We start from the raw sequence: 23,977 nt of genomic DNA, 5'->3' as shown, positions 1-23,977 counted from the left end.
TACAAGCTTTGCTTAGTTTGGGGCTAGGTTTGATCTGTGTAAGATGTCCCCTAATATTTATTTATTTATTTTTATTTATTTAATTTAAGTAAATAATAATGTACTTTATAAAAAATCTATCAATTCATAAAATTCCTGACATTTCCGTGTTCCGTCCCCATTCCTGACAAAAGGCTGAAATTCCTGACATGTCAGGAAAATTCCTGTCATCTAGTAACCCTACCCATACAACGGTGTGCACTAACAAACCAGCTAAAAGAGAATAGATAGTATAGACTTATAGAGGGTCCCTGTCATGAATAGTAAATTTTGTAGTCACAGTAAATTTACCGCTATCTATCGACATACGATTAAAATTAGAAATGAAAATATAAAAAATATTAAATATATATATATATAATATCTATGGATAAATGTTTTTATTTTATTTATTATTTTTATATGATTTTGACCCATGTTCTTTCACTGATATGTGTTAAAATTGTTAAATATCAAAAGGTATCGTAAACGCCATCTAGCCGAGCATAGGCCAAAGGAGTGGCGTCATCTATCCGAGAATGACTTTTCTTGATTTCCGAGGCACGTTTTTTCATTAGACTTTATTCATCTTAAACGGAGTTACATATTTCTTTGGTATCTATATCTAAGTATACTAAGAATCACCTGGGGCCAACTCATAAAAGCCCTATTAGAATATTCAGAACTTAGGAATGTACTGCTGAGATTCATAAAGCGCATGATTTCTACAGCGGTTGGTTCTTCTCTTCAAACTTTTGTCGACTAGGATTTAGTAGTAACATCAGTAGGAGCGTCTACAGCGGGTTGCTCCTTAGCCCGGACCCTCCGGGGCTCGAGCGCGGCTTTGAGCAGCGCGGCCACCGGCGACTCCACCGCCACGTACAGCAGCGCGCCTGTGCCGAACGACAGGAACACTGTCGCTGCCAGGATTGTTATCTGTGGAAAATTAGAAATTAGCATTGCGGATGGCGGACTCGCATCCAGGCCATAATTTGCATTTGAGCATTGCGGAGGCGGTATGAAAGATGATTCTAAATTTGAAACTCCAAGATCGTTTTGTTTGGAAGATTTAGACTCGAATCGAGGGCCGCTGCTGTAATTCACTTAATAAATAAATAGGATATAAAACGCTTCACACGCCTTCCTTTCAGTCTTCTTAACTGGCATCCGAACTATTACCCAGCCCAGTGCCCAGTGTGGAACCTAAAACTATACGACTGCGAAATATGTAAAGAATACGCACCACATTGTAGTCGGTCATGTAGGCGGGCAGACGGGCTGCACCCACGAGCCCGCGCTGGAACATGGAGTGTACAAGGAAGCCGGCGTACGCCACACGACTCGTCCATGTGAAGCCGCGCCACTCGAGGAGGTAGCGGACCATGCCTGCAAACCAGATAATTAAGATTATACCTCACTAATGATCTCAGAGGATGTCAACAGAAGACCAAGGCCTAAGACGAGACTCACTTATTCTTATGGATTAGAAGGTGAATTTTCATATAAATATATTGATAGTTTATCCTGTATACCACAAACTTGGCAGGGAACTCAGTCCACCGCCGGAGCATCGCGCGGAAGGTTAGCTTCATGGGTCAAACAGATGACTGTGTTATGTCTTTCCTGTAGACATACACAAGAGTTAAGGGCTATATAGGTTAATTTTCTTATTTAACCCTTATCCACGTGAAAAGGTCCTCCTTTTATTTAGAGAACTATGATAAAATCATTGCTTACATGCCCACAAGCTGTTAACTATTGCCCACAGTAGAGAAAAATGTACTGTTCGCGATAACACACTAGTTTTCTCTCCTGTGGGCAATAGTTAACAGCTTGTGGGCATGTAAGCAATGATTTTATCATAGTTCTCTAAATAAAAGGAGGACCTTTTCACGTGGATAAGGGTTAAATAAAAAAATTAACCTTTATAGCCCTTAACTCTTGTGTATGTCTACAGGAAAGACATAACACAGTGATCTGTTTGACCCTCATACGTAACTGTAGATCGCCTTGTGAGCCGGTTAATAACCATGGTTTTAGTTTTAGGCTAGAGACATGATTATTCTATTATGAAGGCTTACATTCAGCAGCATAGATGATACTTGTGGTAAATATGTGACGTACCGTCAACATTAAAGATGGAGCCGAATAATAATCACATATATCATGAAAACGCATAGCTGTAGGAAGGGAAGGGCTCGTGGACGCTGACGTAGATCACGCACGAAGGTGGACGGCTCGAAGTCGTCCATGTAGAAGATGCCGCCGGACAGGATGATGCTCGCACTGACTTACTTTTAATCTTAAAGATGGCGCTGATGATCAGCACCACGATGCAAAGCTGGAAGATGGGCTTGTGGACGGAGGCGTAGAGTACTCGCACGAAGGTGGACGGCTCGAAGTCGTCCATGTAGAAGATGCCGCCGGACAGGATGACGCTCACAGCGATCGGGAGCACCAGCCATATGAGCCACGCGTACTTCTGGAAGATGTCAGGTAAACCGGTTATGGCGGTTATTATGTTGACGGAACTTGATTTCCAACTTATGTGGCGAATACGTGCAAGTTATACGTATGGTATGTTATATGTATTTCGTCAACCAGACATAGGTAGGTACCACAGTCTAGTGACTGCTGCGAAGAACCCAAGTACTATTAATTAGACTCGTTGAACTTCTATAGTCAGATTGAAGCTTAAGATTTGACTTAGCATTTTAGTGATGGTTGTTGAGATGGGGCTCCTAGTATCTGATGTGAGAGGATAGAGTCGAGTAACCTGTAGTCGTTCAGAGACAGCCTTCTCGTTGTTGAGCCAGTGGTATGCGAGCAGGCCGCCAGCGATGCCCAGCACGTACGTCGACAGGTTGGTGTGGCCGCGCACGAAGATTATCTGGAACTCCCTGTTATACCGGAAATAGGTGCGGAGTGATCTGAAAATTTGATCAATGTAAGTACCCAACAAACAATTAGGCGACACTTAGCACTTATTTTATCACCTAAAGACATATAACGGCTGGAGAATAGCTATATACTCTAAGCTTACAGGCTCTGGTGACATCAAGGTCCTTAAGAAGTCCATGTATAGCTTTAAGATCCACAGTAGCCGTTTTGGCCGCTATAATGGATCTTAAGCAGCTAGTGTTATAGCTCAAAGTGAATTCTACCACCTTAACATCTATATGAGTAATAAGCAGCTGCAATTTTCACTTAAGGTTCTAAACAGGCGATAAAAACTCTTTTATAGCTCCGTTACTCGCAATCGCTTCTTAACTCTCTTGTCTCACTTACAGTCGAAAAGAGAAGTTATGAGTCACTTTTATAGATCATGTAGCCGCAGACGGGCGTTATTCAATACCTTAGTACATCTTATAGTGTTATTAGAGTCTTACTTACAACCTAAGCCTATAGCGCCATGTTAATATGACCGATGAATCAATAAGCAAAACAAAAATTGTTAATTAGAACGTAAATACTTAATAAAAATCGATAATTTTACTCAATATAGACATAATGTTAGTATTGTTGTATTTAAAACCGGACTTCACGTATATTGTGTAATTTTGCGAAAATTAAATACGGTGGACCACAATTTAAAAAATATTATATTCAGATAAATATGCAAAGGATCAGAGGCCCTTTAAAATTTTGTTAGTAATACATATAGTTATTGACAGTGTAATTAATTTCGCCATCATAAATCCGCAGATAACACCGGCATCGGTGAACTAAAATAATTATTTGCTTTTATTTATCCGCCATTACATTTCACTTCAAGCTGTCACAGTGCAAGCTTACAAATAATAATACAAAATGGAAACATCTGCAACCAAAGCAGTCAGGGCTAAGGAAAAAATGTGCAATTACCTTCTTGAGTGTTACAAATATTGACTTTAAATGCTAATATACCATCTAAAGCTGAAAGTATCAACTATATAGCTCTACACTACTACTCAAACAGTTAGTAGTCGCTTATTTGGCACCCTTTTAAATCCTAAGTTGTTAATCAACGCTATTACAGCACTACTTTAGCGCTCTTCTACTACAACAGTTTGTAGTCACCTATATGCAACCCATATAGCTCCTAAAGAATTAATTAACACTATTGTAGCTCCACTATACCGCTCTTATGTCTCTTTTTTTATCCCCTAACCCTACTGTAGCACTGTTATAAATCTTACGGTGATAAAATTTGTGCCCAATCCGGGGTTAAAACGGGGTTATAGCCGGCTATAACTCCTATTTTTAGAGTACTAACAACACCTAAAGAGTAAATAGGCGCTTATATAAATCTCTTGTAACCCTTAAATTTAGTGCCTAATGTTAGTTGGGTAGAGTGTCATTATTATCTTCTTAGTGTTCTCCTAATTTTTTTTCCACGGCTCACGAAGAGAACAAAAATCCTGTCAAAAATTTGGGACAGACACTTTTTTTTTATGACTACCATCAGATCAGACCCTTCAAATTCCAACCTAACAAACAAACTGAGTACCTATTGTGCCCCGGTTGGCGGTAAAAAATAACAAGAAGAAATATTTGATCTAACCAAGAAAATACTGTGTCATATCTTCGGAAGACCTTTGTCCTTTGGGGATAATGAACTCACTCAGGAGAGTTGTGCACGACAGCGCCCGGATCCTGGAAGCAGTGGCGGATTTGCCTTAAGGCCAAGTATGCCCGGGCCTAGGGCGGCAAGATATTACGGGCGGCAAATTGTGACAAAAAATTCGCTGATGGTAACAAGAAATATTAACTAAAAATGTAGTCAATAGGATGCGTGATGAGAAAGGGGCGGCTACAGGGCCTGGGGCCTAGGGCGGGAAAGACTACAAATCCGCCACTGCCTGGAAGTAAGTGTGCGCAGCGGGGATGACCAAACGACGTTAAATGTGTCGCTTTCGAACTCGGGTAAATCCATTCGACCCTCTCAGCAAATATCTACCCTATTACCTTTTCTTACTACCAAAATCGCATAATCTGACAGATGGATTTACCCGAGTTTGAAGTTAAGCGACTCAAATATATGTTTAAATTTTTCGCCTTATTACAAAACAGTAAGGTGCAAAGCTGTAAACATGTATTTGATTGACGTCAACTGGCCAGCGAGACGGCCAGCAGCCTGCCCAGCGCCAGCAGCTGCGTGCGCTGCTACAGCGAACAGCCATGACATATATGACTCACTCAGGAGAGTTGTGTACAACAGCGCTCAGGTTCTGGAAGTAGGTGTGTGCGGCGGGGATGGCGACCGAGACGGCCATCAGAAAGCCCAGCATCAGCATCTGCGTCCGCGGCTTCCGGCACACGATGCAGACTAGTAGACCTAGCCCGAACAGCTGCGTGTCCGCTGACAGGTACCTGTTCCATTCATTCAGTTAGTTAGTTTGTTTAATTAGTTAGTTTAGTTAGTTCGTTTAGTTAGCTAGTTTATTTTAGTTAGTTAATTTAGTTAGTTAGTTTAGTGAGTTTAGTTAGTTAAATAGTTTTACTGTTTTACCCCCTCGACGCACAATGAATGAAATAAAACAAAAACAGGAATAAAGGATTACGTAAAACTCTGTAAAATTATGACAAGGGAAATTTTGATAAAAGACATACAGGTAGATTAATCATACTTAAACTGCACGCCTGAGTACCTACTGGCAAAGACATATGTAACTTCGTATAAGATGAATAAAGTCTAAGGAAAAAACGTGCCTCGGAAATCAAGAAAAAGTCATTCTCGGATAGATGGCGCATTCACCTTTAGCCTATGCTCGGCTAGATGGCGTGACGACACCGTTTCATATTTAACAATTTTAACACATAGATATCAGTGAATGAAAATGGGTCAAAATGATATAAAAATAATAAAATCATTTATCCATATATATATATTTTTTTTTTGATAATTTTTTACGTTTTCATTTTGAGTTTTAGTCGTGTGTCGATAGATGGAAATAAATTTACTGCACCTACAAAATTTACTATGACAGGACCCCTCTATACTATCTATTCTCTTTGCTACTGGTATTGGGAAGAGAAGAAATTAATGCCCTTGGGGTTGCTATGGGCATTATAAGCCCCAAGACTTGGGCGAACTGCTTTAAGTTCATCAGTTCACCCAAGATGGGGTCCCTTTGTTTCCCATAAAGTTTTAAGTCATAATGTATTGTTTGTCATATTATTGTTAGTCATAAAACTGAAAGCGTTAACTTTTCAGGATTTTCGTACTGAAAGGTTAGTTTCTGAGAAAAACCAATTATGACTAACGAAAATTCGGACAAACAATACATTATAGCCACGGGGGGGGGGTTTGAAGGTACCTTTTTCATATTTTTGCTCATATCTCGAATATCTGTACGAATAGCATTATAATTACTTTGGACAAAAATTTTAACATTAAATTTCCTACAAATTTGGTTATGTTTATTTTTACTCTGCGATCAATACTTTAGGAGCTCCAGACTGTTAAACTTAAATAAGAGATAAAAAATAGACGGTTTAAGAAAACGTCGTTTTTTCGTAATTGTTCATCATAAATAAAAAATTTAGTTTAGAATAAGCAAGCTAAGCAACCTGCTGATAAAATATAAAAAACCGGCCAAGAGCATGTCGGGCCATGCTCAGTGTAGGGTTCCGTAATTACCCGTCCGTCAAAATAGACTATTTGCAAAAACTCAAAAACTGCTAAACCGATTAGGTTCGCTATATTTTTCCTTGAAAGTCTTTACTAAGCTTTACTTGTACGATTATTTTCATATTTTTTGGACCCATGGTTCAAATATTAGGGGAACTAAAGTGGAAAACACTACTATTTTTCTTTCAGATCGATTATTTCCGAAAATATTAAGTTGATCAAAAAATGGTCCTGAAAGACCCTTATTCATTTTAAAAGACCTATCCAACAACACCCCACACTATAGGGTTAACGCGAAAAAAAATTTCATCCCCACTTTAATGTAGGGGAGCCACCCTAAAAAAACTTTGTCAGCGTAACTGATTTATATATTCGTGTCAAATTTAATCATAAAAATTAGAAAAAATATTTTTTTATGGTGGCTGCCCTACATTAAAGGGGGGATGAAATTTTTTTTCGCTTCCACCCTATAGTATGGGGTGTCGTTGGATAGGTTTTTTAAAAGGAATAAGGGTCTTCAAGAACCATTTTATGATCAACTCAATATTTTCGGAAATAATCGATTTGAAAGAAAAAAAGTTGTGTTTTACCGTTTACTTCCCCTAACTTTTGAACCATGGGTCCAAAAAATATGAAAAAAATCGTGAAAACATAGCTTCGTAAAGACCCCCCCCCCCCCCTACACCCTCAGCACACCCTCTACCCTCGAGGACTTTTAGTATGTTTATCTGGACACCACAAGGTATGCCTGTACCAATTTTCAAAACTACACGAATTATTTCCGCAGATTTTTCTAATTTGCTTAGGCTAATTATGACTTTAAACTATTTGGGAAACAATAGAGACCCACCCAAGATCACGTGAATTATTCAACTGCATAGCTTCCACGTGACTGAATGTCGTAACGTAACCACATAAGGTACTGTATGCACTATATGGCTCTCTAATCCTTACGTTTTTCACTTTAAATTGATCTAACGGGCAATTTACCCACATAATAGGGTATTTGACTACTAGTCAAATCAGTTTCTTTGGCGTCACAATCAAATTACCTACTCTTTATAGTTTTATACGGGTTTTAAAATAGAATTTGTAAGTGTCTAAAAATAACTACATGCTGTCTAAGTTTCTCGATTAATCTTCTGGTGCTTTATTTCATGGATGGTGTAAAATAATTAGGGCGAGCGAAGCGAGCCCTATCACTATTCGACAATCTATGCATTCTTGTGGTACACTTTACGGAAAAACTACTGCACTGTTAGGTTTGAGATTTAACATAGTAATTCAAATTCATGTCTAGATGTGTTATCAAACATAAAAATATCATTTTATAAACTTAAAACAATAAAATAAGGGACTAACACTTTGTATTACTACTAACGCCATCTGTTGGAGAAGTGATGAAATTAACATTCGTGCTAAGTAATTATTTGTTTTTCTGACAGATGGCGTTTACGCCATTATCAACGATGAATGCTAAAGTGGATTAAAAATTTGGATTCAGACCCACTTCGCTTCCCTTGGTTTGATTCCCAATTTAGCAATTAAGTTTCTGTGAATACCTACTAGAACAATCAATTTTGCTGTATATTCACCGCGGAGGTCAATTTACTCGTATGTTTTGTGACGCTGATGAACTAATCGGTCATGTTGTGTTAGCAAACTTAAATCGGGTATTTTCAGTTCGAGAAACAGTTTTAGTGTTACTATTGCTTGGAACTGCTAAAATTATAAATAAAGATAAGCATATTAATACAGACTTAGTGATTTAGGGCTTAGGGCCGATACAAACGGACTACAACCCGACTGCAACTTGTATAGGAACTGCACGCCAATTGCAATGTCGGCGTGAAGTTCAACAAAATGACCCAGAACCGTGGCAGTACCAAGTGGAACTCAGGTTTGGGGCAACAAAGGCACATTACGTTTTGGTCATCCGACTCATCGTGATGAGCACTTAGGAGAGTATATAGTACCCAAGAGAGAGCTGATGCTGAACCCTGGTAGTACATAGTGGAGCTCGGGTTTGGTGCAACATATATAGAAACACGCTGTTTTGGATATCCCACTCGTCATGATGATCACTGGGTAGACCAGTACCCAAGATAGCTGATGCTGAACCCTGACAGTACCTAGTAGAGCTCGGGTTTTAACAACATAGGCACACGCTGTTTTGCTCATCCGACTCGTCTTGATGAGCACTTAGGAGAGTAGTACCCAAGATAAAGCTGATGTTGAACCCTGGCTGTACCTATTGGAACTCAGGTTTGGTGCAACATCGGCACACGCTGTTTTGGTCATGCAACTCGTCATGATGAGCACTTGGGAGACCAGTACCCAAGATAGAGCTGATGCTGAACTCTGGCAGTACCTAGTGGAACTCAGGTTTGTTGCAATATAGGCACACGCTGTTTTGATCATCCGACTCGTCTTGATGAGCACTTAGGAGAGTAGTACCCAAGATAAAGCTGATGCTGAACCCTGGCTGTACCTATTGGAACTCAGGTTTGGTGCAACATAGGCACACGCTGTTTTGGTCATCCGACTCGTCTTGATGAGCACTTAGAAGAGCAGTACCCAAGATAGAGCTGATGCTTAACCCTGGCTGTACCTAGTGGAACTGTGTGTGTGTATGTGTGTGTGTGTGTTTATGTGCGGAGCAGCGTGATTACCGCCAGTAGGTGTCCAGACGGGATAGTTTTTCGCTCAATTGTGTGGTGTGGACGCAAAAATAAATTCAAGGACATTGGGTCGCTGACCCAACATTCTGTAGGAAAGCCAGTTGGCTTCCTTACAAAAAGTACTGGGCAACCGTGTAGGATGTAATAAGCGCTTATGAAATTGTATACGTATGGAAGGATGATATTGGCAATTTGATTTTGTCGTCTGGACACGCTTTTAATGCACAAAGTAAAAGCTGTAACAGACAGGCGTACCGGACAGCAACCGGGGTCCGGTTAGTATATTTCTTCCTTGCTCTCACTTATAGCTGCGTTCTTAACGGAATTATTACGTACTCACTCGATCGAACATGAAACAAGCCTCGGATTGGATCAAAGTCGCGGTCCGGTACGTTTCGGTAGAAAAACTCCGCGAGCCTTTACAAAGCTCTGCTTTTTGCTAGTTTATTTTAAATACAGTCAAATACCCTATTGCGGTAAAACTTACTACGACTGTGGCAAGCAAGGCACGCCCTCTCACAAATACTTATGGATGTACCAATATTTATGGCAGGCGTCGAACTCGCTGGTCACCAGCGCTTCCCACAGCGGCCCGTCGCCCAGGTGCCGCACATGTCTTGTCCCAGCAGTTACTCGCCCGTTTACATACATAGAACGGTCCAAGGAGCAATATATTAATTTACCACATAATCGCGTAAAAACTTACCAAGATTGAGGAAAGCAAGGCATGTCCTCCCGCAAATAATTATGGATGTAGAGCAGGTGAGCCCACCAATGTTTGTGGCAGGCGTCTGACTCGCTGGTCACCACCAACTCCCACTGCGGCCCGTCGCCCAGGTGACGCATCAGCGTCATCACGGTGAACATAATCAGCGCGTAGGTCGGGGTTAGTCTGAAAGGAAATTGAGCAGTTGGTTTAAAGTAAGTACGATATGCTAAAAAGGCTAAATCAAACTATAATAAAACAAGGTAAACTACTCTGGGTTGGCCGGGAGGCGGGGTGAGTTTGTTGGCTCGAAATGCAATATATATTAATTAATCTTAATTGTAAATAGTCGTTATGTTGTATCTTCTTGCTGTGTAACTTTTTTCTTATTTAACTAACTGTTTACTGTATGTTATTTCTGTCTTTTTTCTTCTTGTCTGTTACCTTCCGTGATTCTTCTCACTTGATGGTCTCATCGGAAGATCAGCGCTGGAAGCCACCAGCAACATGCTGAGATGGGGCCATTTCGTGGCACTTTAATCTTATTTTGTGTTTTCTTTTATACTATGTACTGCTCCGATTGTTTGTGCTTACGAATAAATCTATTCTATTCTATTCTATTCTATTCAATAACGGGTCAAATTATATAACCGGTTTTGACTGTAAAATATTTATAACCAGGTGTTTCGGTTTCGATTAGAACTGATTTGCATTCCCTGTTGTTGGCGGGGGGTAGGGCAGAATTCGGGAATAGAATACAATAGAATAGAATAGAATAGAATAGTATTTATTCGTAAGCACAAACAATCGAGACAATACATAATAAAAGAGAAAACACAAAATAGGATTCAAGTGCCACGAAATGGCCCCATCTCAGCATGTTGCTGGTGGCTTCCGGCGCTGATCTTCCGATGAGACCATCAAGTGAGAAGAATCACGGAAGGTAACAGACAAGAAGAAAAAGACATAAAAATAATGTACAGTAAGCAAATAGTTAATAGGAATACTATCTACTCACACCATACCGCTCACAGCTGAATCTTGCTTGATACATTAACGACATGAGCGGTCATCGGAGAGTGAGTACTAATAAGTACTTGTTTTATTGTGCCATAATATGTCTGTTTTGTCAACATGTCTGTCAGTCATCTCACAAGTACCTCAGCCACCGTAAGACCATTCCCTTGGGCCACTCCCACAGGCTAACGCGGTGTTTCTCCGCGTGCAGCTCGAAGTTGAACGCCAGCAGGAAGCCGGACATCACGAAGAACGTGTACGTCACCAGTGTGCCGTTGAGAAGGATGTACTTGGTGGGATCATTGAACATCTGGAATCCACAAAGTAGGTATACGATACAGTATTTTTTAGATCAATCCATCAAACTCGTACGTTTAATTACTTACATTATGCTTGTACTTCCGCATGGCGCATCTTCTGGATGAGATTACCTCAGCGCCGGGACAACTGGCGTAGGTACTAGAAGAGAGCCTATGCTGGGCAGTGGGCGATAAAGGGCTGATATGATGATGATGATGGCGCATCGGGTAAAAACCGGCAATGATTCCATTTATTTCAGCATGTGCATATGAAATTAATACATTCATAATGTGTCCATTCAATTTTGCAGTTATCTAGGTGAGTTTCTATAGGTACTTACGTTTTCGACGAAGTATGGATTCTTGAGGTAAAAAACAATAAGCACCAACACGGAGTGCGAAAAGAAGACGCAAACCATCGTCAGGGATCTGTCGACAAATAGGTATATATATATATATATGGGTTACGATTATTTTACTCGTCGACTTTAATGGTCGAATTAAGACTTCGTATACCAAACTAAATAACGCATACTTTTCAGTGTAACTATAATGAATTTGACCAATCACAATCTCGCTGCGGTCAAGACGACAAAACCAAACGATAGAACAAAAGACATCAACGAGTTTATTTTTCAGTAGATTTGTTTCATTATTTAGGTCGAATCATACTATTCTTACTTAGGAACGATGTGGACTGCAAAATATGTATACCTCAATCCGTTGATGATTTTGAGCCGGTTGAGCCTGGGCTCAGGCCCGACGCCGCTGGGAGCTATCAGCTTACGCCAGTTACGCCGGACAGAGAACGCCAGTAAGTACGGATTCCCTAAAACCAACAAATAATTAGGTACTTGGATTAAAGATAACTAGCAAACGCAGAGGCTTGCGAGTCGCATGCTGCTCTTCTCAAATAAAAAAAATGTTTTAGATCTATGTGGCGAAGAAAGTCTATCAGGTAAGACCATCTATGAACTTATAAAGGTCCGAGGGGAAGGGGGGCTCGGGGGCCCCACAAGGCGCTCAGCAAACGCCTAAGGGAGGCCACAGGTGACCCTCGCGCAGGCAGCTTTCTCGCGCAAAGATTGGCCACGGGAACGCTGCCTGCATGATGGGCACCCTACCAAGGGCGCAAAATTTTGATAGGTATTTTTAATTTTTTAGCTTTAGTTATCTTAATTGTAGTTAATTTTAGTTTTACATTCATTTTATAACACTTACTATATGTTATGGGCTCGGTAGACGTACCGAGTAAACTGGCGAGCCAGTAAAACAAAGTACTTATGGAATTTTTACTCGGCCGAGTAACAATTTCATACTTCGTTTTACTGTCTCGCCACTCTACTCGGTACGTGTAACCGAGCCCTTATCACTTATCAAGCCCCCTCCAGACTATGCGCGTGAATCTTCAGAGGCTTCAGATAGGTATTTCGTTGCTTCTAACTGTTGCATTTATTGGTACACATATTCTACTTACAGATGGTCGGTAGAGCAGAAGGACCGAAGATCTTCCTTTATGACTGTGCTGATCTGAGCGAAGTACGTATTCAAATACGAGAGTGTCCAAAAATATTATAAGCCGGTATTCCCCACATTGACTGCGGTAACAAAATGATAAGTACCTGCCGCATCACCGTTGATAAAGTCGTAAGAAGTCCCGACTGCGTTCAGTATGATCAGGACCAAATAAACACCCGCCATGGTGTAATCTCCAGTGCTAAAACTCCTCTTGTCGCCGTGTCTTTTGCAGTATAAGACCTCGGTTAACCTGGAAATTATGGGCTTGGAATGGTGAAAAAGAGAGAACAATGAGACTTAAGGCTCACTTAGACGGTGCGAGAACTCGCATCCGAGTTTCATTACATTGCGGTATTTGTATGGTCGCCTGAATTGGATGTAACCAATAGTCCTCAATGTAACTAAAATCGCATACGAGTTCGCGCGCCGTCTAAATCAGCCCAAAGCGTTACTAAATTTCCAATCAGGTAGTGCAAAAGTTCGATTTGTGAATAAAGTGTAATTTTTCGACGGTGATGATGATGTAGAGTTGTAGAGGGGAAATTTAAGGGGCTTCAGCTGGTGAGATCGGCACCGCTTTTCAGCCTGGCAACATCGAGTTTCTTGAAGCCTAGGAACACCACTACATGGATCAGAATTCAAACTGCGGTCTAACAATACCTATGCATACGACACAGTTCTAGAGATCCTCGTCTCTAAGGCTATTTTTGAAGTGACAACTTCTTTAGCGGCGCTGTGCACTTTTTGTGATGGGGAAAAAATGTTAAACTCGCGAGAGCGTAAGACGTAAGACGTGACGTCACGTGTGACGGACACTGTTACAATGTCAATGAGTTTTTATTTGTTGATTTAAATGCCATCTAGTGAGTTTCCCTCAAACTGGTACTAATATAATTCTAGTACTCACAGTGATGTGCTTAGGGGTTTCAAGTAATGCGACGAAATAACGCTAGATGGCGTTAACCTCAATTATACATAGTGCTGCAGACATTTTGCACTATAGATGGCGGTGTTATTAATATTTTGAGTTACAATGTCATTGAGTTTTCACGTCTGCCGGCACTCCCGGAACGTAGTGATTATATTCTCTTTGCTCCCGGAGTAGTGCAACCCGTTGTTTTTTTTTAACCATTGTAATTTGCCGGGCGGCAAAATTGATTCAGTAGGTATTAATTAGGTACCTAACCTATAATTATTAACAAAGATGAAACCACCCATATATAATTACAGACATTGTACAATGGTGACCCTGACATGTGTACCTAATAAAATCTGTAATAACATCATTGAATACTAATATTATTTGACCCTAGAAGATTACAGAATCAGAGATTCTAAACCTTTTCTGTGAAGACGACATCAAACCACTTTCGACTTCGATACAATTCTTCACAAGTAAGTATAATAAGTATTTTATTTATCACTCGAATATGCAAGAGCGACAGAGGCAGATAAAGAAAATGTGAATTTCGTTTTTCGCGGTACGCCCTCTGACATCGAGCGATGGTTGTTGAGTTGTTGACCTCTGTCTCATTAAGTGTTTTAAGTATATGAAAACTTTTTTATTTGTTTGTATTTACAAATTATGATGTGAATGTCGGGGAAAATATTTCTGGATTATTATTTAATTATTACGCATATGCCAGTTTGCCACCGACGTAGTATTAAAAAAATGAAAAAATTCACTGATTCGGGCGAGACTCGAACTTGCGACTCACTAACCCATCGCTCTTCCAACTGAGCTGCCGAGACTTCACTCAAGGACAATCCTATCTAATCCTAAACCCTAATCCTATCTGGAATAAGGGTTACCAGATCCAAATTTGGAATTTCCTGACAAAATTCCTGATTTTCGATATCTATGTATGCTTGATACATTGTTTAAATTTGATTTGTTATTATTTATGTAAGTAAATTTGAATAATGTCCCTTTTAGGGTACCTACATAAGTCTGTTAATTCACTAAAATTCTTGACATTTTCTTATTCCAGCCGGACTGACAAACGGCCAAAATTCCTGACATCTGGTAAGTAACCCTACCTGGAATGGAGTATAGTTACCTGGCGTTTAGCTTGTATCCTTTCCACACGGACTCATCAACACATTCTTCAAGGATGGATCTCAGGTCCGATTCGTTCTCTAGACTTCTGTTCTTCACGAAATCCTTGCAAGATTTTCGAACGCACAAAGCCCGGTGTACTTTTGTGTGATTGTAATGTTTTCTCGTATTTTTTGAGTATTCCTGTACGGGTCGTAAAAGTTACCACAGTTACATGGTTTATACAGGGTTATACAGGGATTATACTGAGCAACTTTTACTGACCAACCCTGAAATTACCCTCCCATAGAAAATGGACTAGGTAGCCAAAATGTATGAAACAACCAAAAATTTTTTTCGCGATTTCGGGTTTGGTCCCATAGTAAAAGTTGCTCAGTATGACCAAAACCTCCCTGGCAACGGCAATGCACTTATTTTTCGGCCACCGTGAAAATTATTAATGACCCTTTGAACGCCACGCCTCGCGCGCTACGCGGTGCATAGTTATTGGCCCCTCCATAGTAAGGCAGAAAGAAACAAGGCAATTAGAGTGGCCAAACTACAGCAGCCACCCTATATCGTGTCGGAATGCATGAAACCTTAAGGTTGTTATTGGATGTAGCCGCACGCGTCAGCGGACGCCTATAATGAGGTCAAAGGGGTAACCAAATTATTGTTAAAAGTATAGTATTAAACAAGTTTATTGCCCAAAATATATTTTTTCGAGCTTATCTTGCTAACTGTGCTTTCTGTCCTTTGCAAGTCTGTCAACTCCTCTAATAGTTTCTAATACTGTTGCAGTCCTCAACTGTGCGCTTCTCCAGAAACTTTCTGCCTCGCACAGCATGGCACAGCTAAACTGTGGAATAAACGGTCGCCCGCGGTATTTCCGGACCGTCCGTATGACCGTCAAACCTTCAAGATAAGACCGTACTCCCATCTTAAAAACTGCCGGCAACGCACTTGCAACTCAGGGGATTCGTCTGCATGTTTGCCTCATAAATAATAGAAGAAAAAGAGGTAAAGCTAAGTAAATAGGTATATACCTGTATCATCAGCATGAGGTTGGAGTGTTCCTTGGAGTAGAGGTCAGCGTCGACGAGACAGTAGGTCCCGCCCGACTCCATCACACAAGTGTCGTAGTCGTCCATCTGGTACAGATCTGGCATTTTGCTGTACTCGGTTACTGAAATCAAGGATTCATGCATGCACTGGAATGAAGGAGACATGCGCGAAGCCGAAAATACAATGAGTTAGTCTACACTAAGTTTGCAGTCTTTTGCACCAACTTGGCGCACTGGCAGTAGCAGTACTAGCAGTAGAAGTTGGCTGAACACTTAGCGTAAAACTACCTATGTAATGTACAGTCACCACACGGGATGGTTATGCCATTTAGGGTTCTTGCTAAATTGGAAATTCTATAGCGTAAGTATTGAACAACCAATTTAGCTAGGACCCTAAATGGTGCAACAATCGCGGAGCGTCATGGCTGGTCATGGTACACTAGATGTCCTTTCGAAAATTCGACGAAATGACAAGGGTAGGTTAATGAGCGCTATCCCTGCCTCTGTTCCATGGGATACAGGCACCAACCAACCAAGTACCAAGTTAGTATACTTCGTCAGAAAACTCACAATTTAAGTAATGAATGACAGCCGAAGACTGGTGCACCAGAAACAACAGGAACAGCGACTTCATCCTGTCTTATTCACTATCATTAACACTATTCTAAAAACGTTTGGCGCCCGCGCCGACCTCTTCACTAATAGGAGAACAAAGCAAGGATCCATGTACGTATTGTATGGTTATTTTACTTTGTAAGACAACTAGTTAATTATTTGATTAGCATATACATATTGTAAGTATGTATGTACAAAAAATACAAATCTAATTTTAACCTTCGCCCTCACACAGGTAGGTACATCGATATTTGCACATCAGTATTTTTCTACAAACGTTCTACTCAAAGAATTTCAACCATAGCAGGCAATAGGCATCACGTAAGTATTATCGTATATACCAGAAATGATCATTTGTGAATCACACTTTCAGGTGAAGGTTCCATCAATAGATTTTTTCGTCGTTCGAATTATTCAATTTTAGCAAGGCCTTTGGCTTTTGACGATAATTGATCATCGTTGATAGTGAGCTAGCCTATAAAATAAACACTTCCTTGTTAATAGGCCCGGATTAAGACACCTAGCTAGAGCTCTAATAGGCACATGTGGTATATATGGCATTAAAAATTCACCCCTTCTCCATCTCAAAACCATTGCTAGATTGCCTGGGCCCAGGCGGACATCCGGCCCTGCCGGCCTAGCCAAGGTGACAATCGCTATCGCTTCGACAACGAAACGCTTTGTGTCTCTCTATCACTCTTCCTTATAAGTGCGACAGTAACAGTTGCGTTTCGATCGCTACGGAGCGTGAGTGATTGGTAGGTTGGCTACGCGGCCTGCTACTTAATTCCAATGGAAATATTTTTAATATGTCATTTGGGGTTGAGACTCGTGGGATCCTATCAGGCCGTCCTAAAGGCCCCAATACACAATGGGCCATCGCCGGCCACTCCAAGGGACGCATTTATGCGTTAGAGGGAGCAAGTGATATTGCTATCTCATTCTACCGCATGGCTGCGTCCCTTGGAGTGGCCGGCGATGGCCCATTGTGTACTGGGGCCTTAACGCTCTTTAAAGAGACACACTTCGGGCCTTCATCTATTCGTCTACCTATTAGTCTAGTCTCTGCCTGTGCGATAGATGAAATAGCGTTTCGTAAATGGAAGGAATCCTAAAAAAATTATGTCTCCTTCCTTGATCTCTCCATCCCTTTTTAACCGACTTCCAAATCCCAAAGGAGGAGGTTATCAATTCGGTTGTATGTTTCTTTTTTGTTACTCCATATCTCCGTCATTACTGGACCGATTTTGAAAATTATTTTTTTGATTGTATGTATATGCATACAGATTGGTCCCGTTTTTGTCAAAACTCAGTTCTGATGATGGGATCCATGAGGAATCGAAGGAACTCCTCAAAGTACGATCCTCAGTAAAATCTGTAAATAAAGGAACGCCACAAGGGTCCATTCTAAGTCCAATTCTTTTTACTCTTTTTACAGCTGATCTCAGTAATAGACTAAAACACTGTTCTATTCATTTATATGCAGATGATACGCAAGTTTACTTATCGTTTGATCCACAAGAGACAACACAGGCAGCAGAAAAAATTAACGAGGACTTAGATATTATATATCGATGGGCAGTTAATAACAACTTAGTTCTTAACCCTACGAAATCCAAATTTTTAGTCATAGGAACCAAGCATCAGTGTGATCGTGTCGCAAGCCATAACCCTAATATAATCATTAACGGACAGGCGGTCGATAAAGTACACTCCGCGAAAAATTTGGGCCTGTTAGTTGACGAGGAATTGCGTTACATCGAGCACATCAATGCTAAAATTAGAAATGCGTTCTATAGACTGAAAATTCTATATGGCATAAGGAACCATTTAACTGAGCCAGTCAGGTTAATGTTGGTGGAATCACTTGTCCTGTCACAGTTCAATTACTGTGATGCAGTGTACGGGCCAAGAATATTTGCCAAAACTGCCCAAGCTATACAAAGAGTACAGAATGCGTGCACGCGATTCTGCTTCTCGGTGCCGAAGAGAGCCCACATCTCACCGTATCTTAATGAGAACTGTATACTTAAAATGGCGGGCAGAAGAGTATTGCACTTAGCCTGTCTTATAAAAAAAACTGTAACAACCAGGAAACCAGACTACCTTTATGAAAAAATGAACTGGTTAAAGGATGAGCACCATTTGAACACCCGCAGTAAAATACAAAATAAATTATCTTTACCGCACCACAAAACTGTTGGGTATAGAGGGAGCTTTAAATTCTCAGCAGCCAAAATCTGGAATGATCTGCCCCCACCTCTAAGAAATAATGTGTCCCAAAATACTTTTAAAACTAAACTGAAATCTATATTACTCTATAAACAGAAGAATACTTAAGCACCCTTGAAACACCTATTGAATAGTACCTAAGAGTAATTTTTCATGTCTTGCCCTAGCTAATAGTTTTATTTTTTATTTTATTTTTTCCCTCGCCTTTTTCTCATGCCATCGCCATTTGCTAAGTTAACTTAGATTTAGTTATTAGTAGATTTCATAAAAACACTTGTTTTATATTTTTTTATTATATTTTAATATCTTATATATAATTAGGGGTGAACTGAAAACCAGCGCTGTGACAGCTAGTCTGTAACACAGCAAATGCTGAGTCCATCCCTATTGTCACACTATTGGTTGTTTATAAGTTATAACATAAGTAAGAACGAGTATATTAGACTTAAGAAATTAATGTCAAACTATGTTAATTTAATTGTTGCTAGTTCAACATGTATTTTTGTTTGTTTTACTTTTTTATCGTCTTTGTTTTCTTGTATGTGTGTGGCAATAAATAATTCTTATTCTTATTCTATTCTTAAAATCTTAAAGGCATACATATAGTGATTTTTGTGTTTTTATCAACAAACCAAGCATATACATTCAAAAACGTGACATTTGATGAAGTGGAACTGCTGATGATGATCAGAACGGAACTCTTCAACGACGCATAGTTCACGTTTGGCGATTTGTCCTCTTCGTTATGTTTGTTAAGCAAGTTAAATTTTTAAGCCACATTTTTGTCAAGCTCGAGTTCTGATGATGGGATCCATGAGGAATTGAGGGAACTCCTCAAATCTTAAAGGCATGCGTATCGAGATTTTTGTATTTTCATCAGAAAATCAAGCATATACATTCAAAAAAGTGACATTTGAGGAAGTGGAACTGCTGATGATGACCAGAACGAAACTCTTTAACGACGCATAGCTCGATCGCGTTTGGCGATTTTCCCTCTTGGTTATGTTTGTTAAGCAAGTTAGGTTTTTAAGCCATATTTATGTCAAGCTCAAGTTCTGAAGATGGGATCCATGAGGATCCGAGGGAACTCCTTTAAAAACTGTCGCAATTGATGAAATGGAACTGCTGATGATGATCAGTACAGAACTCTTCACCGACGCATAGTACCTACACGTTTGGTGATTTCGAATTTCGATTTTGACTTGGACTGGGACCCGGACTCGGACCCAGACCTGGACTCGTACCCGGATCCGGTTCGGACCCGGACCTGGGCTCGGGACTCGGACCCGGACTCGGACCCGGACTCGGACCCGGACTCGGACCCGGACTCGGACCCGGACTCGGACCCGGACTCGGACCCGGACTCGGACCCGGACTCGGACTTAGACCCGGACCTTGACCCGGAAAACCACTATGATACGTAAACTAAATAAACCACTATGATTACCTACCATAAAATGTAGGGTATAAAGTATGATGATGCCAAATCCCTCCCGCACAAATCCCCGTACCATCACCACGCATCGCATGCGCCGTTAAGTGGGTTAGGTTAGGTTTGAACTGCGATCCTCACGGAACCGAACAAATGTGGGTTAGGTTAGGTTAGAACTGCGAGCCTTACAGAAACGAAATGCTACTAGAAAAGTGGGTTTTATTAGGTTCGAACTGCGATCCTCACAGAACCGAACTGCTATCAGAGAAGTGGGGTAGGTTAGCCTAGAACTACGACCCTTACAGAAACGAAATGCTACTAGAAAAGTGGGTGGTTTTACCTCCTTTTCTACATAGTGCACCATCTACCACAATCTTTCACCGGGCCCCATAGAAGTCGGTTTTTTTTTCTTAAACATTATGTTAAGTATGTAACTATGTACTTTAAGACCTTGAAGCTTGTCAACAATCGACTACATACCTACCTATTTACAATTATTAAGGCACAGCTTAATAGGTATATATATAGGCAAATTATAATATTGATTTTGCTTCAAAAACTAATTGATCTAACCTACCCTACTATGGGAGATGAAATATTAGCTACGGCTACGAAGGGTTGTCCACAGGGTGGTGTTCTCTCACCAACTCTCTGGAGTCTGGTAGTTAACTCACTGTTGGAAGAACTAAACAAAGGCCCAATACACACGGTAGGGTACGCAGATGATTTAGTGATTCTTGTAAACGGGAAATTCCCGGGAACAGTATCGGAAATCATGAATAAAGCACTGAAGCAAGTGGAAAGATGGTGCAACTGTCATCAACTCTCCATAAACCCAGGCAAAACAGTGGTAATACCGTTTACCAGGAAAAAGACCCTTAATGGCATAAAGCAGCTGAAGCTTTATGGAAGGGTACTGGAAATGTCCAATGAAGTGAAATATCTAGGCGTTACACTAGATAAAGAGCTGAACTGGAGAAAGCATGTCGAACTAACAACCACCAAGGCACTTAGAGTGTTTGGAATGTGTAGATCGGCTTATGGCAAAACGTGGGGTCTAAACCCAAAGGTACTAAGATGGATCTATACCATGATGGTAAGACCTATCATCTTGTACGGATGCCTGGCATGGTGGCCAAGGACACTAAAGAGCACATGCAGGGATGCCCTTATGAAAATACAAAGAACGGCATGCATGGCTATTACTGGCGCGTTTAGAACGACGCCAACAGCGGCGATGGAGGTACTGCTAGACCTCTCGCCGCTACACCTAGTGATACAATCTGAGGCGCGGAAATCGCTACACAGGTTGACCCTAACAGGCCTCTGGAGCGATAGCAAGCCAAAGACCAAACACACAAACATGGAATGCGACAATTTCATGAAAAGGATTACGAACATGGGCTGCGATAAGATGCAACCCAAGTTTATGTTCCATAAGAATTTTAACGTTAAAATTCCAACAAGGGCTGAGTGGACCGAAGGTCTTGAAGCACCAATCTCTGATGGAAACGACATTATATGGTACACAGATGGGTCTAAGACAGAATCTGGTACGGGGGCAGGCATTTATGCAAATGACTTTAGTAGTAGTATAAGCATGGGCAATTACGCCACTGTCTTCCAAGCCGAGACATTCGCTATAATTGCCTGTGTGCATGAGAATATAGTTAGGCGAACCCAAGGGAAGAATATCTATATACTCAGCGACAGTCAGGCCGCTCTCAAAGCGCTCGAAGCTCCCAGAGTGGACTCTAGACTGGTATATAATGGCGTCCAAGCTCTGAACCAGCTTGGAAGGCAAAACAGGGTGCAACTGGTATGGATCCCAGGGCACGAGGGATTCATAGGCAATGAAAATGCAGATGAACTCGCCAGAGCCGGATCTGTAAGTAACCTTATAGGTCCGGAACCATTCGTGGGGCTCTCACAGGGAACCATCACAACGGCTATTAAAGACCATACCAAGACCAAACACCAGGAAGAATGGGATAGTCTGACGGGTCTAAAGCATGCAAAGCTCTTTATGCAAGGAATAGACTCCGGCTGGAGCAAAAAGCTTTGGAAACTTAGCAAAAGACAACTCCAAATCATAACGGGGGTGTTTACTGGCCATTACGGGGTCAAAGGATTTCTGGCCAAGATGGGACACTCTGACAACACCGATTGTCGTATGTGTGGCGAAGAGGAAGAGACAGTAAGACACTTAATGTGTGAATGTCACGCCCTCGCCAGACAAAGAATGAAGGACTTTGGAGCAGGATACCTGGAACCAAAGGACTTTAAAACGCTACCCATGAGCTCCATCATCCGACACATGGATATGGTGGGAAAAGCTCTTGAGTAGTTGACGGATCTCTTCTAGGGGGTAACTGCACAAAAGATCCCTATGGGTCGAAGTGTATCCGCAAGGGCCCCCGAAAACGATAAGATAAGATAAGATAACCTACCCTACTATACTAACCTACCTACTAGTATATGCGGAAAGGGAAGAGTCATGGAATGTATGGGGCTCAAATGGCTCAATACATTCCACGACTCTTCTCTTTCCGAACAGACTCTACCTCCTGAAATTATTTAAAAATCCTCGATCTTCATCGTCTTCCTCGCGTTATCACGGCTTCTCGTGGGATCCTGGGGTCCGCTTGGCAACTAATCTCAAGAATTGGCGTAAGTTATAGTCCGCAGTAAGCTCGGTGCTTCATACAAACGTAAACGTAGGTATATAGTTATTACGCAGATTGCTCTGAAACTTTATACTTGCAATAGGATAACTTAGAACTTAGACATTACACATACACATCTTCTATTAAATAGCTCCTTCAACACTTCTGTTAACTTAATGCTTTATAAAATAAATAAAAAAATAAACAAAAAAAACAGTAGGTCTACTAACTAACGCATGAAACAAGCAAATTAATAATACCTATAAACTTACTCTTAACTAAACAAGCAAAATATTATTTTGCTTCGCTGATTAAGAATTCATAATTAATTTGGTAAAACCTGTCATACTACTTGCTTCCGCCATTGACCTATAACATCGCTTGCGCAGACGTCTGTGACGGTGACGGTGACGCCCCACTTGCTTATCAACTCGGGGTGGACCGGTTAAACCGTTAACCCACTGACAAATTGTACTGGTAACCATGGTAACTCCAGGTTTAACCGGTTAACCCCAGGTTAGTGAATGGTGCAAGTGGCCCTGGCGGTTAATACCGAGGGCCTACCGCGAACACCAAAGGGAGTTAAGTATTACTGCAATGTTCTGCCGCCAGAGTGCAGCACTAATTTGTTTAGTAAACTATAGAGTAACTTATACATACTAGAGTTGGACCAAGAAAAGTTTGCAGCGGATTTGATAGCCCACGCAGTGCAAGTGTTATTGATACGTCATAATTTCATAGAAGTTTGACGTTTAAAATAACACTTGCACTGCGTGGGCTATCAAATCCGCTGCAGACTTTTCTTGGTCTGACTCTATAAGTAGGCCTTAAACAGTTTATTGACAAGTTTTCACTATGAAGCCTCCTCCATACTCGTGCGCGAATCGCGGCGCAAAGCCGCGAACGCGAGTGTGGAGTCCTGAACGCAGACCTGCGAAATCGACTCCACACTCGCGTTTGCGGCTTCGCCCGCGATTCACGCGCATAGTCTGGAGGGGGCTTGACATTGATGCACCAAGGCGGTTTGTTTACAGGTGGTCTACCGCGAAACGAGAAAAGCGAAATTTCTTTATCTGCC

The 23,977-nt window shown here is 41.1% G+C and overlaps 1 protein-coding gene across 1 annotated transcript; it reads right to left on the bottom strand.

The window, feature by feature from the left end:
* Positions 1–780: 780 nt before the first annotated feature.
* Positions 781–16,634, bottom strand: LOC134797987 (nose resistant to fluoxetine protein 6-like). The gene is made up of 13 exons (XM_063770322.1): positions 16,525–16,634; positions 15,937–16,076; positions 14,913–15,094; positions 12,957–13,102; positions 12,049–12,163; positions 11,676–11,763; positions 11,179–11,345; positions 10,019–10,204; positions 5,197–5,370; positions 2,795–2,948; positions 2,314–2,500; positions 1,262–1,404; positions 781–954 (listed from the first exon to the last, which is right to left on the bottom strand). Exons 1-13 carry the CDS (start codon positions 16,586–16,588, stop codon positions 781–783), a joined length of 1,920 nt encoding a protein of 639 aa, XP_063626392.1. The 5' UTR covers positions 16,589–16,634.
* Between the last annotated feature and the right edge of the window lie 7,343 nt (positions 16,635–23,977).

The sequence above is a fragment of the Cydia splendana genome, chromosome 16, assembly GCF_910591565.1.
Source record: "Cydia splendana chromosome 16, ilCydSple1.2, whole genome shotgun sequence".
Classification (NCBI taxonomy): domain Eukaryota; kingdom Metazoa; phylum Arthropoda; class Insecta; order Lepidoptera; family Tortricidae; genus Cydia; species Cydia splendana.
Note: the sequence above shows the minus strand (reverse complement) of the source record. Positions and strands in the feature narration are given on the sequence as shown.